The sequence below is a fragment of the Felis catus genome, chromosome A2 (genome assembly GCF_018350175.1).
Source record: "Felis catus isolate Fca126 chromosome A2, F.catus_Fca126_mat1.0, whole genome shotgun sequence".
Classification (NCBI taxonomy): domain Eukaryota; kingdom Metazoa; phylum Chordata; class Mammalia; order Carnivora; family Felidae; genus Felis; species Felis catus.
In genome coordinates this window covers 118,174,498-118,192,836 of record NC_058369.1, presented here as the reverse complement: position 1 = coordinate 118,192,836, position 18,339 = coordinate 118,174,498, and the positions used below count along the sequence as shown (strand labels likewise).

General features: G+C 43.9%; 1 protein-coding gene across 4 annotated transcripts in view; it reads right to left on the bottom strand.

The window, feature by feature from the left end:
- SNX10 (sorting nexin 10) overlaps nucleotides 1-18,339 on the bottom strand; it is a 74,957-nt gene that overhangs the window by 31,755 nt on the left and 24,863 nt on the right. For all 4 annotated transcript variants that reach the window (XM_019825618.3, XM_045052524.1, XM_006929264.4 and 1 more), the window contains one exon: nucleotides 251-297. In XM_019825618.3, the coding sequence (XP_019681177.2) occupies nucleotides 251-274 (24 nt within the window). In that variant the 5' untranslated portion in view covers nucleotides 275-297. The remainder of the gene's footprint in view (nucleotides 1-250; nucleotides 298-18,339) is intronic.

The following is an 18,339-nucleotide window of genomic DNA, read 5'->3' as shown; positions in this document are numbered from 1 at the left end:
TGAGCAAGGAGCCAGCTCAGTCACTGGAACCAAGGAATGAGGGCCGAGGACGCATCAATGCTGGGAAATGGGGGCAGCGGGGGCAGTGAGGACAGGAGGGCAGGTGTTTTGTTCTGTCGTTAGCCCTCCTCTAGGATGCCCTGAAGTATCTTGACTCTTCACCACAGATTGATGGTTACTGAATGAAGGAACTAATCCGCGGTGAGTCAAAATGCATGGATTATTTATCTTTGGATTTGTGATGACATACCTCTTTCTGTTGTTCTGGAAACATCTTCAGCACAGGATACAATCAATCTGAAAAATAAGATACCAACAGTCAGTGATTTGGAAGCAGAAATGTCTCTCATGGCCTCCCACCAAAATCCTCCAAGAGAAAATCTCTCTGCCTACTCAGTCCCTGAAAGATGAACCTCTGCTCCTCCTCCCTCCTATCTACTGCTGACCAGACCAAGGTGAACATCAGACTGATGTTTAGGACACGGCAAGTCTGAGGCAGTTGGATGCTGACAGGCGCTCAAACCCGAAGGCCAGGCAGAGTGTAGCTACAGGTGAAGCCTTGGTAAGTCAGAGCCTGGAGGTGGGGGAGCAGGGTGGCCATGGGGGACCAGCAGAGGATGCCCACTGGCAGAGAAATGGAGACAACGGAGATGCCCAGAGTCACTGCTGAGAACAGCTCTGATGGCTTCACCGGCAACCAGACATTCAAGGAACGGGTCATTCCTGTGACATCTGAACCACTTCAGTGTTCAGACGAGAAACGGTGTGGGCCCCAAGAGGGATAAAGGTCAGCACCTTGATTCCAGTCAGTACAACCAACCTGATGGGTGATTCCAGGCCCTGAAGGTCCCTGGGATTATCTGCTGGACTTTAAACCCCATTTATTACATAAGCTCATTGAATCTGACACCTGCTCTCTGTCAAAGAAAATTAAAATCCCCTAGCTGTATCCCTGCACATGTATTCTTACGACGGAAAGGTGGCTATGACTGTGTCATCACTGTCTGTCTTTATTTTGACCATAGGTGTCTGGGTCCATTTTCGGGATACTTTTTACCATCCACAAAAATCTCCTGAGCCTCTACTAACATCCTTGGGATGCAGGGAATAAAAGGAAGCGAGAACCCTAGCTTCAGCCTCCAGACCCACGTGATGTTGCTGATAAGATGCCGCACAGCAGGCAGAGGCAAGGACCTGCTGCAGGAGGAGAGTGGACCGCACGTGAGTGGCTGGAGAGTTTCCAAAGGGAAGGCAGTTCCTGTCACCTGGGAAACACAGGAGGACCCATGGAGAACACAGGAATGTCAGCATTCACGGAAGGAAGAGGGACCTCCAAGGAACAGGGGTGGTAGCAGCATGCACAAAGGAGGGAGAAAAGCATGATGGACAGTCAAGAGAAGGTGGGCAGGCCAGTTCTACTGTGGGAAAGGGATGGCGGGGGTGGGCCAGGTTGCACTGTTGCTGCCAAAAAGATATGCCCAGGTCCTAACCTCCAGGACCTATCTAGAAAAAGGGTCTTTGCAGACATAAAGAAGAATCTCAGATGTGATCATCCTGAATTATTGTGGGTTCCGAATACAATGACAAGTGTTTTAGGAGAGACAGAAGAGGAGGAAACCCGCACACAGAGGGGAAGCCGTGCGAAGATGGAGGCAGAAATTGCAGAGGGGCAGACACAAGCCAAGGACACCCGGAGTCACCAGAGGCAGGGGAAAAATGTCCCCCTAGAGACTCCAGAGGGAGCACGGTCCTGCCAACACATTGATTTCAGACACCTGGCCTCCAGAATTACAAAAGAATAGATTTCTCTTGTTTTAAGCCACAAAGTTTATGGTAACTCCTTTTGGCAGCCATAGGAAACCGATACAGAAAGGGTCTGCGGGGATCAGATAGAAAAGACAGGCTGGGGTCGTAACTGTGGAAAGGGTGGGAATTCATTTATTCACTCGGCAAATTTACTCAGCATATTTACTCGGCAAATATTTATGGCACTCCTACTATGTGACATGTGCTGGGCTAGGAGTGGGGCACACAGGGGACTACAGCATACACCGGAAGCTCAAAAGATGACTTTATAACCATAATGTGGAAGGGAGAGGAAAGGAAAGGACACCTGTTTCAAGAATGGAGGGTCAAAATAGAAGGTGGAGTGGGGAGCTGGGAAGGCTTTACTGAGAAAATGGCACTTGAGCTGAGACCTAAAGGATGGTGTGGTTTAGCGTGGAATGCAAAAGGAGAAACATTCTGAGCAGACGGACTGGCATGTGCAAAGGGGTGGAGGCTGGGAGGAGCAGCTAGAGGGCCGGGTCATTGAAGGGGTTCCTGCATTGGATAAAACTTACACCAAGAGTTGCATCCATCTCAGGACGGGTCTCGTTTCCTACACACCCTGCAATGCATCACACAGCTGAGTCTCCGCCCAGGTGGGTCTTCTACTCTCATGCCTTCACCCCTTCCAGACCCCCCTGCAAAGCTCCAGTCCTTTTCCAGGATTCTGCTCAGAAACCACTTCCCCTCTCCTTGCCCCAGCTCTCTGCGCCATTACAGTCCCCTGCCATCATGACCCTCATCTGCATCATAATATTTATATATGCTATCTATATGACCCCAATTGAGTCAATTTCTCCAACAGGGTGTATCTGTGTTTTCCTGTGTAATCAAGGGAAATGTGTAATCTTCTGTGAGGGAGATGTGAGTATCCTCACCTTACAAGTAAGAAAACAGAAGGTCAGAGGGAACAAGTTGTCCAAGGTCACACAGCCAGTGACAGAATTCCAGTCTACTTTCAACTCAAGCCAGTCTGCTTCCCGACCCTGTTCTTTCCATTGCCCAAGATTGCACCCATGACTGTGTCATATGAACCAATGGGTCAAAGTTTGGGTCTTAATTCTCCTTAAAGGGCTTGAGCTTTTCCCATCCAGACAGAAGGACTCTGCAACCCCAAAAGGGTGCCAGCCACCCCGAGATGCTACATACCAAGTAGCACAGAAGTAGGAAACTGAATGTTTAAACCAGTTCCAGAACTTCACAGAGAACCACACAGTCAACCTTTAATATGGAGAGAGGTGGGGGGGGGGGGGGGTAGGACTTTTATTTTTTACTCTATATACTTCCATATTGTTTGAATTTTTCCAGTTAACACAAATTCATTTTATACTTTTTGAAATAATGATGGTTTAAAACAAACACCATAAATTCTGTCAGAAGTAGTGACTCTAACATAAATTATGGAAGATTTTTCTTTCATGTGAAATAAATAGCAGATTTGAATTACAAAGAGACAGTATCTTTATAACAGAAACTATCAGCTGGTACTAGACCTTGCCATAGCATTTACTAATGAAGAGAAGGAAATTAACTGCTAGCACAATAGTATGGTTTGAGATAAAAGGTCAGTTGTCTATAACTTAGCAAACCAAAGCCACTAATGAGAAGCTGCCCTCTGAAAACACGACACCCGCCTGGTGGGCTATAATATTATTAGGTTTGTTTAGATTTCTAAATTCCCCAGACTAGCCCATGTGTCTTTCTTAATACTGTACGTAGGGAATTCTTGCCTCACTGGAAGATTTTCATCCCAACAACGTGGAAGTCTGCCTCCAGCTGACCAGCAACAAGACTGTCTTCGGAGCACTGGACCTCCCCACCACCGATGGGGAACCACTGCACATCTGGATAATCACCCACTGAGATCCAGGATCTTTCCTACTTACCTTCCTAGAGAGAATTATTAACTGTCCCCACTATTCTGAACAACAGGGATGACTTCTCAAACTTGTTCAGGCTAGAATTAGGTACACAGAGATGACAGAGATATGGATTGTCCCCCTACTGGGAAACATGGCGGCCACAGAGACTCATCTCAGAGACTCAAAATGTATCTTCACAACTCTATCACTGCCTTGAGAGTATGATGTGCCAAAACCAGAAAACTTCAGGAGAAAACTGCCTCCATTTTCCACCTTGGAATATTTCTTCTATAACATACAAAATGTCTGGAACCAAGATAGAATTCTATAGAGCAGGGGTGGCAAATCTTTTCTGTAAAGGGCCAGATAGCATATATTTGAGGTTTTTTATGTCAAACAGTCTCTGTTATAACTATTCCAGTCTAAAATTTGTAGTGAAAAAAGCACCCAGATGCTAAGTAATCCAACGCACATGGCTATGTTCCAGCAAAACTTTTATCTACAAAAACAGGGAGCAGTAGTTTGCAGACCCTACCTATAGAGAAATTAAGTATTGTGTTTTCAATTCTATACCTTACTGAAGCCCTCTCTTAGATAAACAGGAAAAAAATTTCACAATGTTAAGCTTGGTCTGTATACCCATGGGCAGTCTCCTCTCTGACAAGCAAACTATTGACCGAGAGTCTGTAGACCATATACGGTGCCGGAAAGAGAAGGGATTACATACTTTTCCCCATGGTGAAATAAGCAACACAAGTATAGTTTACGTCATTCTCTAAAATGAAGATGGGGGTGGAGGGAGTGAGCTTTTAGTACCATAGTTTTGGGTTTTCTTACCATCTCTTGTCAAAGGCTGATTAACCCAACAAACTTGTTAATCATGAACTAGGTCAGAATTTACATCAAAGCTACAAGGACATTCTAAACAGAACAAAACCGGTTTTATCAAAGATCTACACAGAGTCATTGACTCACTGTAACAATATACAATTTCGTAAACCAAATAGGTATGTTTTTCCATATTTCCCACCCAGAAGCCAAGAGAAATCTCATGTGCTCCTAGAAGAAAGTACAGGTAGATTTTTAATTAACCTCATGGTGGGCAGGGCTCTTCTAACAGTAATGGGACAAGGGTATATTTTTTATTAGGAAACAACTTTTATAGCTTTCTTTTTCTTTTCTTTCTTTCTATTTATTTATTTATTTATTTATTTATTTATTTATTTATTTTGCTATGTTAGAAGGAGTCGTCAACCCTCAAACAAAATACACTTAACCTCTTCTCTCTTCTGCAGGTGTGCTCAGGTTCCAAGAGCTGGGGCTTGAGCCTGGAGACAGGCCCACAAGCTGTGCATGGAGGAAGCAAACAAGTAACAAAGATACCACCTCACCTCTCTGTTATGTCTCACCATTTCACCTTGAAACTGCTTTTTTTTTTTTTTTTTAAAGAATGTGAGAGAGAGAGAGAGAGAAAGCAAGTGGGGGACAGGGGCAGAGAGACAGAGAGAATCTTAAGCAGGCTCCACCCTCAGCACAGAACACAATGTGGGGCTTGATCTCATGATCTGGGATCATGACTTGAGCTGAAATCAAGTCAGACGCTCAACCGACTGAGCCTCCCAGGTGCCCCGACACTGCTTCTTCCAATGCATTTTCACCCAAGTCTTAGAGCCTTCACACCAACATATTACTTTTCAATGTTGAAGAGACTCCACTCCGGGACAAGAGAGCTTAGCGAAAGATGTAAGTCACCCAGTTCCTTTCCTGTTACGATTCTGCCTTCAGAGAGGGCTTTTAGAACAAAGTCAGACAAAAGCCTTGGTATTGAAGGGGTGTGAACACTGGAGGAGAGGGCCCATGTGAGGAGTTGGCTGTACAGCCTGTGTCAGTCTCAGCGGTAGCTAAAAAGGTGGGAAGAGGGGGGTGGTTGCTTTCAGGGGCACCCAGGACCTGTTGATTCGGGGTTCTAAAAAGCTTATTTCCTTACCTTTCGAGAGAACCTCCTCCCACCTACACCCAGTCCTGTGCCTATGGCCTCTGTAGTGTGCACAGAGGAGGGAGACGTGTTCTGTCTACACCAGTGTCTCAGCAGCTCACCACCTAGCAGGGGAAAGGCTCACCATGCCAGGGAATTTATGCTGTGGCCACTGTGCTGCCCTGTGAGATGCCCTGGGGTGCTGAAGGCCCCACAGAGTCCTCTAAGATACCCAAAGGAACTGGTACTAATTATTACTGTCAGTAAACACCCCTCCACCCTCATACACACATAAAAACAGGACAAAATTTTTAGAAAACAGTGACAGACGTGGCCACATGAAATTTAAACCTGCTGTAGTGTACATTTCAAAAGGAATATGAAGACAAATGTTAATATTTGTAATACATAACAAAGAATTAATATTTCTTAATTTATGAAAAGCTCTTGTAAATCCATACCAAAGAGCATTTCTGTAGAAACATGGGGTAAAGGTTACCAATAATCAATTCATAAAACGAAAACAATAAAGGTCAAACTCAACAACAGAAAACAAATACCCTGATTAAAAACTGGGAAAAAGACTTGAGTAGACATTTCTCCAAAGATGATACATAAATGGCCAAAAAACATATGAAAAGACAGTCAGTGTCACTAGTCATTAGGGAAATGGAAATCAACGCCACAGTGAGTTATCACCCCGCGTCCATTAGGAAGACTAGTAACAAAAAAAAAAAAAAAAAAAAAAAAAAAAAAAAAAACAGAAAACAAGTATTGGTGAGGCTATGGAGAAACTGGAACCTGTGTGCTGGCGGGAATGTAAAACGGCGCTCCTGTAGAAACCAGTATGGAGGTTCCTCAAAAAATTAAAAATAGAACTACTCTAGAGTCCAGCAATTCTACTGCTGGGTACATATCCGAAAGAACTGAAAGCAGTATCTCAAAAAATTGCACACCCACCTTCTTAGAAGCTTGATTCCTACAGCCAAGAAGGGGAAGCCACCCAAATGTCCATCAACAAACGAATGAGCAAGATGTGGTATATATTAGAAGGGAACATTATTCACCTTTTAAAAGGAAGGAAATTGTGACACATGCTACCACATGGATGAGCCCTGAGGACACTATTCTAAATGAAGTGATCAGTCACATACACAGAAACCAGGTACTTTATGATTCCACTTACCTACATGAGGTAAGTAAGGTTTCTAAACTAGCCAAATTCACAGAAACAGAAGGTGGGATGGTGGCTGCCGGGGGCTGAGGAAGGGGAAAATGGAGAGTTCTTGTTTAATGGGTACAGAGTTTCAGTTAGGCCAGACGAAACAGACCCGGAGATGTTGTTACACAACAATGTGAATATGCATAATACTACTGGACTGGACACTTAAATTGGACAAGATGGCCAATTTTACATGTTCTTACCACAATTAAAAAGTTTTAGGGTGCCTGTGTGGCCCAGTCGCTTAAGCGTCTGACTCTTGATCTCAGCTCAGGTCATGATGTCGTGCTTCGTGGGATGGAGCCCTGCGCAGAAGCTGCTTGGGATTCTCTCCCTCTCTGTCTGCCCTTTCCTCACTCGTGCGTTCTCTCTCTCTCTCTCTCTCTCTCTCTCTCTCTCTCTCTCTCTCTCTCTCACAAAATAAATAAACGTTAAAAAAAGTTTTAGGAGAAAGGTCAATGATTTATTTAAAATGTTTAACCTTGCTATAAACAGAAATGCAAATAAAAAATAAGATACCATCTTTGTGTCTATTAAATTAGAATTTTTTTTAATGATAATATCTACACTGGCAAAGATCATGAGAAATGGGACTGATCGCTGCTGGCAGGCATGTGAGCTGTTTCAACATTCCTGAAAGACAAGTGGGCCATATGTTTCAAAAGAATTTTTAAATTGCTCGTGTTCTTTGACTCAATCATTCCACATCTGGGAACTCAACCTAAGAGAATCAATCAGACGTGTGCAAAAAAAAATTTTTTTATATGAAAGAACGTTCACAATGCAGTGTTTTTAAAAAGTGTATCAAATAAAATGGAAACATAAATGTCCATCGGTAGATTAGACAGAATGAATTATGGCAGCGCTTCATAACACACCAACCAGCTTGTGCCACTACAAATTATGTTATAGAAGAATATTAAACGTAAGGGCTGTTCAAGAAGTTCTGAATAGGGAAGGGGTTGACACCAGGCAGGGAAAGATAAGGGACCTCCACGGAGGCAGACTGCATCAGAGAGCGGGAGGCTAAGGAGGCAGCAGGGGCAGCAGAGTTTGGGGAAGAAGAGGAAGAGATAAACGTGTTCTGGACCTGCCCGCACTAGGGGCCGTGCGTGAAGTCTCACAAACTTTCTGATAGGGTCCCAATAAAAAGTCAGGGACAAAAATCCTCGGTGGCTACCCAGTTGGGACCCCTCTCACTCTTGAGAGCTTTGCACTTCCCCCCAATAAACTCTATGGCTTTGCTCGCTCTCTGTTGTCCTCAAAGATTCCTTCTTCGACTCCGTGAGACAAGGACCAGTGTCTCTCCCACCCTTCTGTAACAGTATCGCCAAGTGAATTTTTTATGTATGTTTTTATTTCTTTACTTATTTATTTAAGAACCAGGGGCGCCTGGGTGGCTCAGTCGGTTGAGCGTGCGACTTCAGCTGAGGTCAGCTCAGATCACGATCTCACAGTTTATGAGTTCGAGCCCTGCGACGGGCTCTGTGCTGACAGTTGAGAGCCTAGAGCTGTTTCGGATTCTGCGTCTCCCTCTCTCTCTGCCCCTCCTCCGCTCGTGCTCTGTCTCTCTGTCTCTCTGTCTCTCTCTCTCTCAAAAAAAATAAAAAAATAATAATAATATTAATTAAAAATAATTACATTAAAAAAATAATAATATTTAAGAACCAGAGCCTACATACAAGGAGTTAACAGTGGTCATTTCTGAGTGGTGGGATTCTAATGGCTTTTTACTCTCTTCTTTTCTGTATTTTTCAGGAAGTTTACAATGCATTTGTTACTTCTGAAGTCTGAAAACACTGCGAAATTTTTTTTTAAGTAAAACTTAATGTGCTCAATTACTTTTATGTTACCATTTCCAAGAAAACAGCTAAGTTAATTTCACTTTGTGTTTTACTTCCTCCTATGATGTTCAGCAATTTTTCTACATAAATCAAAAATTACTGACTTCTTACTTTCAGCTCATAAAGATATGCCATCAGTGAGGTTGTTTTAAATTCAAAGTTTAACTTAGTGCCAGTTTTCCACATACCTATTTCTCAGTACCACCTATGTCCTTCGCGATGCATTGGGCAGGTCTGGGGATGAGGCCATACCCCCCCCCAAACCTCCTCTAGGGGGGAAGCTCTGGGCCAAGGTCCTGCTGAAGGGACAGCTCTACAGGTAGCCCTGTTTTGTATCACCTGAGGGGACCCTTCCTAGACACAGGTGATGGCATCAATGGTTAAGTATCAGACTCCAGAGAAGCCAATCCAAGGTTAGTCAGGTGCCCAAGACACAGCCTGGCAAGCAAACAAGGGCTGGGCACCTGCTCCTGCCCACATTTGGCCCAGGAAACACTGAGAGATTTGGCAGTACTCTGGGACCCGAAGCTGGAAAATGATGAAAGAGAAACAGGAGGGATTACAACATCGCAGCCAGAGGTCTGAGGGACCAGAGCTTGCACTGAAACAGAAGCCATGCTGCAGATAAAAGATCTCATGAGATATCAAAGAAACTGGTCACCAGAAAAGCTGAATTACGGCACTGGCTTCAGCTGCTGACATCCACACAGCTGCCTGGAGCCAGCATCCAGAGTGTCCAGTAGCTTAAGGGTCCAGCGTCTCCTGGGTACCCATGCACCCCTTTACTCAAGGTGGCCTGAGGGAGAGCCCAGCTTGGGCAATCCAAAAAGAAAAGATAAACAAACTGGCACCAAAACATGAAAAATGGACCGATGTGGGGCAGCTGTGCCCTTTCGAGGAGGACCAGCAGCGCGTGCAGAACCACCTGTAAAGCCAGCCCAAGTTCTTCCTCAGTCTGACCTTAGAACTTAAAAAACACCAACCAAGGGGCGCCTGGGTGGCTCAGTCGGTTAAGCGTCCGACTTCAGCTCAGGTCATGATGTCATGGTCCGTGAGTTCAAGCCCCACGTTGGGCTCTGTGCTGACAGCTCAGAGCCTGGAGACTGCTTCGGATTCTGTGTCTCCCTCTTTCTCTGCCCCTCCCCTGCTCGTGCTCTCTCTCTGTCTCAAAAATAAATAAAAACATAAAACAACAACAACAACAACAAAAAAACACCAACCAAAACGGAAACACAAGCAGAAAGCTGAAATTCAGTGAAAGCTGGAAACACAGATAAAACTACTGCTTAAGTTTGCCACCATTTATCACAAAAGAAAAAATCAAAGAGAATACGGCATTTCTTTTTAAGGTGTATTAGCAGTCTAAAAAAATAGTGGTGCATGGTACAAAAACACAGTGAAACCACTGATTTGGTAATCTCCACAACATATGGGTTCCTTTTATGATCATGAAATGATGGTGGGCCAAATGTGGGGTCTAAAATCCAGGAACAAGAAAAAAATACATCGAATTTTAACCTCAATTATTTTGGTGGCATTTAGGAAACGTGCTACCTTAGACTTAAGGTCTTACCTGGACACATAGCCAAGTACACTGTGGGCCTGACTCTACCTCCCCTCATCTATACACTAAGGACAACACTGGGGAATAGCAACACATGACCAGAAGAAACAGAATTGAAGGAAAGAAGCCATAAAACGCAGATGTAGGAGAGAGATGGGGACACTAGAGCAGACAGGCAGGTAACACTAGACTTCCTAACTTGTGACATCTGCTCTCCCCAAAACAACCCTACCCTCTCAGATCAAACCCAAGAATGTTTTTCACATTTCCCAAATGGTCTCCTTCCTTTTTTTATGCTATTAAGGTTCTCTTAACTAGTGATGTGTCTGGACTACTCCTTTTCCTCTTCTGGAAGAGCAGGTAAGTCTTGGGGTGGGGGGTGGGGTATTAGTAATCTAAACATTAGTGTGAATTTGTCCAATCAGACAGCATTCCTATTAACCAAAAGCTATCTACAGCTACTCACTCCCCTCCCCCACCCCCATCACCATGCAGAGTTTTGATGAAAAGAGGGGAAACCATTGGTACTTGGGGGTGTGGAGTTCTTTGGAGGTTGATGCATCCCTCAGCGCCCTGCCACAGAATCGTGAAAGACTGAGACCACAGCCCCCTGAGGAACAGCAGAAAACACCCTGCTCTTCTTTCCTACCAACAATTAGAAGGCATTTTTTTCAACATCACTTATTCTAGCCCCATCCCCTGGTCAGGGGACTTTACAGAAGTACAACCACAACTTCCCATTAAAATACACCTTAAAAATGGCATCAAAAGAATAAAATATCTAGAATTAAATTTAACAAAAAAGTACAAAGCATATACTCTAAAAATTACCAGATATCATTTAAAGAAATTAAAGATCTAAATAAGTGGGGAAAAAAACCTGTTTATGGACAGGAAGACTTAACATTGTTATTGTTAGGACAGCAACTCTGCTCAAACTGATCTGTAGATTCAATGCAATCTTTATCGGAATCGCAGCTGACTTTGTGCAAATTACAAGCTGATTCTAAAACTCCTATCTAGTTGCAAGGGACCCAGTATAGACAAAACAACCCTGAAAAAGAAGAACATAGTAGCAAGACTCTCACTTCCTGATTTCAAAACTTACTACAAAGCCACAGTATGTAAGAGAGTGGCACAAAGATAAGCAGATAAACAGAATAGAATTAACAGTCCAGAAATAAATCCGTACTTTTATGGTTACCTGATTTTCAACAAGGCTGCCAAAACAGTTCAATGGGGGAAGAAAACCAGTCTTTTCAACAAATGGTGCCGGGACAAGTGGATATCCACAAGCAAAATAAAGCTGGACCCATACTTCATACCAGCTAGAGAAATTACCTTGAAATGGATCAAAGACCTAAATGTAAGAGCAAAAATTATGAAACTCTTACAAGAAAATACAGAGGTAAATCTTCATGGCGTGGGATTTAGCCAAGGATTCTTCGATATATACCAAAAGCATGAGTAACAACAACATCAAAAAAAACAAAAAAAAAACAAAACCCAGATAAATTAGACTTCATGAAAATCAAAACTGTTGTTCTTCAAAGGACACCATCAAGAAAGTGAAAAGACAATAAATGAAATGGGAGAAAGTATTTACAAATCATGTATCTGATAAGAAACTTGACCTAGAATATATAGAGTTCATACAATTCAGTAATAAAAAAACCTTAAGAATCTAATATATAACCTGGTGACTATAATACACTGTATTGTATAACTGAAATTTTCTAAAAGAGTAGAACTCTCACCAAAAAAGGGGAGGGATATCAATAGGTAGGGTGATGGATGTGTTAAGTAACTTGATGGGGGAATCCTTTCACAATGTATACATACCATCAAATCACATCGAACACTCTAAGTAATTTACAATTTTGTCAATTATGCTTTGGTAAAGCTGGAAAAATAATAAAAATAAAATATATATGTTGTATTACATTACACATATAAATAGAATAATAAAAAGACCACTGACAACTTATAGAGATAACTGATAGCTGATAATTCAAAACCAGGCAAAGGATCCTGAACAGACATTCCTCCAAGGAAAACAGAGAAATGGCCAAAAGCATATGAAAAGATGCTCAATATCATTAGCCATCAGGGGAGAGCACATCAAAACCACAATGAGATATCACTGCACTCCACTAGGCTGACTAGAATCACAAAGTCCAATTATAACAAATTTGGCTAAGGATATAGAGAAACTGGAACCCTCATACACTGCTGGTAGATTTGTAAAGTAGTACAGCCACCTCAGAAGACAATCTGGCAATTTTTCAAACCACCAAACACAGGCTCATCATTTGACCCAGCAAGTCTCCTAGGTGGATACCCAAAAGAAATGAAAATGTATGTCCACAGAGAAACTACTATATAAATATCAGCATTATTCATAATAGCCAAAAGGTGGAAATAACCCAAACATTCAGCAATGGACAAACGGATAAACAAAATGTGGTATATCCATCCAATGGAATGTTATTTGACAATAAAAAGGAATGAAGTATTGATACACCTGCAACTTGGATGAAGCTTGAAAACATCAGGTTAGAAAAGGTCCACAAGAGTCCACCTGTTATAGAATTTCATTCATATGAAAGTGCCGAATAGGGAACTAAGGACAGAAAATAGATTACTGGTTGCTTAGGGTTCAGGTGGGGGGTGTGGAGAGTGAAAGGGTGGAGTGTAGGGGTTCAGGGAAGTGACAGCTAAAGAGCAATGAAACGAGGTGATAAAAACATCCTAAAATAGTTGTAAATATCTGTAAATAAACTGAAACCAGTGAATAGTACACTCAACTGGGTAGTATAGTATGTGGATATTTCAAGAAAGCTATTTTTTAAGTGTTACCTGAAACTCTGAGTTTGACCCATTTTATTCATAGCCCCGGTGTCCCTCATCCTACAAAACACCATGTGTGCCAAACTGAAAGCCCTGTGGGTATCATGTACCCCTAGGGTTCTCTCACCCCAACTTGGCTCTGACCCCATCCTTGCTCTGCCATCCCGTCTTCCAATCCTTCCTCCCACTATGCCTCGGAACTTCATTCCTAGATCCAGCAAGTGCCCCACATTCACACCCACCTCAGCAGCACGATTCTGGCTGGGCCCTGACCACTCTTCCCTTCCCTTGTGACCCTCCCAAGTCAGCACTCCCATTTCTAAGGACCAGGAGAAAACCAAATTCCCCAGGTCACTACAATCTCCAGACAATAACCTACCAACAAGTGCCTAGAACCTAGGAAGGTGGCCAACTCCCTCCTCCTCACTTCCTGGAATGACTTCCTTCTCGCCAGTTTCCTGCTTCTCCTTTCTACACTTTTAGGAACCTTCCCTGTGCTTTCCCATTTTTTCCTGATCCCTCCAAGGAGGACCTCATTCACGGTAATGATCTAAAACCTCTTGGTCTTGCCTTAGCCTATTGATTCCTGTGACCTAACCTCTTACCAACAATGTGTTTACCATGTGACCATATCACATCCTAACCAGGAACTTCTCTTTGAAATGTAAAACTAAAAGTCTCCTCTGATTACCCTTCTTTCTCACTTCCTCATTCTCATCCAATTTGCTCCGCCATTTGAATGAAAACCACAAGAACTTTGATCCTACCCTTCCTATTCTCCCTCTGGGCCTCACTTCCTCGGGTAGTCTCCCTCCAGTACCCCTCATTTCCTGTTCCATTGACACATTCTATATGTCAACCTCCAAACACGGATCAACTTAACCTCTGTCACCTCCATTTCACCTACCACTGAAGAAAAATGCCATCGTTTCTATGACTGCCTCCATCACCAGGTTATGAGTTCCAACTTCAGTGGGCTCCTCCAGGGTTCAGGAATCTTCCACTCATGCCAGCAGCTTCAGACCTTCACCCCTCACCTCCAGCCACCTACCTCCTCCCAGTTTGCTACCCCACCCCATCATCTGATAACTCTTATTTCCAATTTCATCAAAACAGTAAGACCATCAGGTTTACTTACATCAAAACAGTAAGACCATCTTCATCCTGGTTCTCTGCCCCCTTGAAATCTACCCACATACTCACCCACTTCCCTCAGTCTCAGAGAAAAAGGGTCACATTTCCCCCTGTCTTTGTGATCTTATTTCTCCTACCTCCTCCAAGACGTCGGTTCAAGTACCCCTCAGCCTTACTAACTCCAACTGCTTCCCTCTCCAACAAACGAGCTCAAGTGCCTCTTATCCCAGTGTAGATGGGCAACACTGGCTAATTCATTCAACCTATTAAGGACCAGGCACTGCTGCAGATGTCAGAGATAGGACAACGAGCAAGACACCAGGTCCCTCATTTCTCTTACATCATAGTGGGAAGGGACGGGAAGACGACATGTAAACAAATAGACAAGGTAATGAACAAGCTTAATGAAGAAAACAACAGGATGATGTAATCGAGCGTGATGCCGGGTACTTGGTGGGGACTACTTCACATTCGGGTGATTCGGAAAGGCTTCTCTGAGGAAGTGACGTCTGAACTGAAACCTGAAAGGCCAAGAGGGAGCCAGTGACAAGGCGGTCTTGGGAAACAGCACTCCCTGGTGAGGCTCCCATGGGGGAATGGGCCTTCTTCTCCCCAGTTCTGCACTGATACCTCCCGGGCTGGCCTTGAAGTACACAAGGGACAGTATGTTCCTGGTGGGGACATGAAAAGGTTCCCTGGTGAGGCACCCCACACGGCTTCTCAGCAGAAGCCACGTACTCACTGTCACCCTCCATTTTAATCAGGGCAGTTCCCAAACGGGCCACTGGCAGAACCTCTTTCCTTCCACTCTCTACTCATTCTGTTTTGGCTAACACTCCCTTATCACATGCGAAGGAGTCCAGAATCAGAACTGCCTTTGAGGACAACCTGGCCACCTCCTAGTGGACATCTCCATCCAGACATCTGTAGGCACCTCTAACTTACTGTGTCTAATCCAAGCTGGCTGTCACATGTCACCTTTTCCCTGCACTTCTGTGGCCTAGCCTATTCTACCACCTCCTATGTTGCCCATTTTAATAATGAATCACATCAACATCCACACAGTGACTCAAATGGGAGTCCCAGAAACTGTCCTTGATTCCTTCCTTTCCCTTACTTTCCAAATCCAACTGGTAAGCAAGCCCTCTCTCTCTGAATACCTCCTACGTCCATTCCCTTCTCCTGGCCTCCAGGGTCAATGGACGAGCTCAGGATCTTTTCATTTCTCTCCTGAACCCTAGCTGAAATACTGGAGATTCCCAGGGCCCAACACCCTTAGCAGATGCTCAGTAAATGATTTTTGAATAAACAAAAGAGAGGGAGCATGCATGAGTGAACAGAATGATTGAGTGATCAAATCAATGAATAAATAAAAGAATAAATGCATGCCGTGTACAAAGAAAGCTAAGAAATATAAAGTCTAAAGGAGGAGTTAAATAATGTCAAAGGAGTCAAAGGAGTTAAATAATGATCTACGGTGGCAGGGCTTAGATTCATACATAGCAGGGTTTCGATTCAAACTGAGGTCTGCAGGCCCCAAATCCCATCATGGCTAATGGTCACAGGCTTACACGACAGGCTGGACCTCAAAAGATAATAGTAATAGCCAACACACAGAGAGTGCTTCTGATAGAGTCACCATTCTAAGAACTTCGCATACACCCTCACAAAAATCCTATGAGGCAGGTACGGATGTGATCCCCGTATTAACAGTGAAGGAAACAGAGTCACCAAGAAGTTAACAATTTGTCAAAGGTCATAAAGCTACTGAGTGACAGAATTGGGATTTGAACCCAGACAGTCTGGCTCCAATGTCTGCGTTGGCCGTCCCTTTAACTTTTTGGCATACTGCCTTCACGATGGAGGGAAGATGGCAGAGGGAGGTTCCAGGTGGAGGGAACGTACGATTACACGCAGCAAGGCAAGAAGGTGGGAGTCAAATCTGGCAACAGGAAGGGGGGGTTGCTGTGGCTGGGATCAAGGGGAAGTAGAAAGTAAGGCCCCAGAGAAAAGACGGTGTCAGACACAAAGCTTCCTGTTACCTGGTCCAGGGCCAATGGCCAGTCTTGTTTGATACATAAAGTGCCTCCATACTTTCACAAGGTAGTGAACTGTCAGAGGAACGTGTTCACTCTGTTTTCTTAACCACGGTATTTAGTTCTCCTGAATATCAAGGTGGAAAAGCTAAAAGGCAAAGAAAGAGCTAAGTTGTTCAAGGTCCTACGGTTAACTAGATGGTACAACCGGCCCCAAGGTCCATGGAAATAATCATCGGCACCCTAACCTGCAAGCATTTATTTTTGACACAGTATTAGTTTGAAAAGATCACACATATTTTTAAAAATCTCTAATTTTGTTTCATAGTACTTCAAACGTGAGCCAATAAATTGCCATCTTCACACCTCACTACTGTGAAGTTATATACAAGTCAGTCAAATATAGATTTATATTAGAGGGGTGCCTGGGTAGCTCAGTCAGTTAAGCATCCAACTTTGGCTCAGGTCATGATCTCACGGTTCATGAGTTTGAGCCCCACAACAGGCTCTGTGCTGACAGCTCAGAGCCTGGAGCTTGGCTCAGATTCTGTGTTTTCTTCTCTGCCCCTCCCTCGTTCGTACTCTCTCTCTCTTTCTCTCTCTCTCAAAAATAAAAAAAAAAATTTTTTTTTTAATTTTTTAACTAAAAAAAAAAAAAAAAGACTCTTTCCTGGGGCGCCTGGGTGGCTCAGTTGGTTAAGTGTCCGACTTCGGCTCAGGTCATGATCTCGAAGTTCGTAAGTTCAAGCCTCACATTGGGCTCTGTGCTGGCAGCCTGGAGCCTGGAGCCTGCTTCGGATTCTGTATCTCCCTCTTTCTCTGCCCCTCCCCTGCTCGTACTCTGTCTCTCTCTCAAAAATAAATAAAACATTTAAAAAAACTTAAAAGTGAAAGAGTCTCTCTTGGGGCGACTGGGTAGCTCAGTCGGTTAAGGGTCCGACTTCGGCTCAGGTCATGATCTCCCTGTTGGTGAGTTTGAACCCCACATCAGGCCATCTGCTGTCAGCACAGAATCTGCTTTGGATCCGGTCTCCCTCTCTCTGTGTCCTTCCCCCACTCATGCTTGCTCTCTCTCTCTCAAAAATAAATAAACATTAAGAAATATATAAGATTCTCTCCCTCTTTCTTTGCTCCTCCTCCCTGCTCACGTGTGCACGCGCGCACTCTCTAAAATAAAAATAAATAAAATATAAATTTATAGTAGGAAAACTTTAGTAGAAAAAAAATTAAAAGCCAACCTTTCACCCTAAAACTGCTTCGGGAAAGAAAAGGGAAGCAGCCTTGCAAGCCATCTAAGCAAGCCCTTAGGTCCCTACGGACCTACAGATTCCTAATCTCATCAGTCACTGGAAATGGTCACCTTGGAATCTGTAAGTGCTACTCTGGTTCCCTCCTTCATGAGGATCCAGGAGATCAAACAATGACCACAGCTTCAAGGCCTCCCAACTCGTGGGAGACCAACATGGTCATCCCTCATGGTCAAGGGGAGAGACATAAATACTAAGTGAAAGAACCCAAAGAAACGTTCTCTGACCTCTGAAAGTAAATATTCCGGAGGGCTCGTCTGGCTCCAAGGGAAAGGGGCAGGACCAGATCACTCAGTGCCCTCGGCCATGGGAATACCAAGCAGGGAGGGAATGGGAGATAAAGCAGAGGCAGGGTGACGTGAGCAATGCGTCTGACAGAAATAACCCCTGCCCCAAGCCCGTCAGAGCCCAACGTTAAAACCTGCTAAATAAACTACAAGTGCACCCTCTTTCTCTGCCCCTAACCCACTCGCATTCTGTCTCTGTCTCTCTCAAAAACAAACATTAAAAAAAAAATTTTAACTACAGGTATAAAATTAAAGTCACTTGTTGAGCCCCTTAACGTAAGTTGCTGCTGAACATAGAGAAGTAGAGGGCCAGGAAGTCACTAGGGTGCCCAGCAATCAGCTGGCCTCGCTCACTCCTTTTACGTGATTCACTTCCTGCCCCAGCATAACCTTGACAGCAAGCTGTCAATGCTGGATCCGTGACCTCGAGG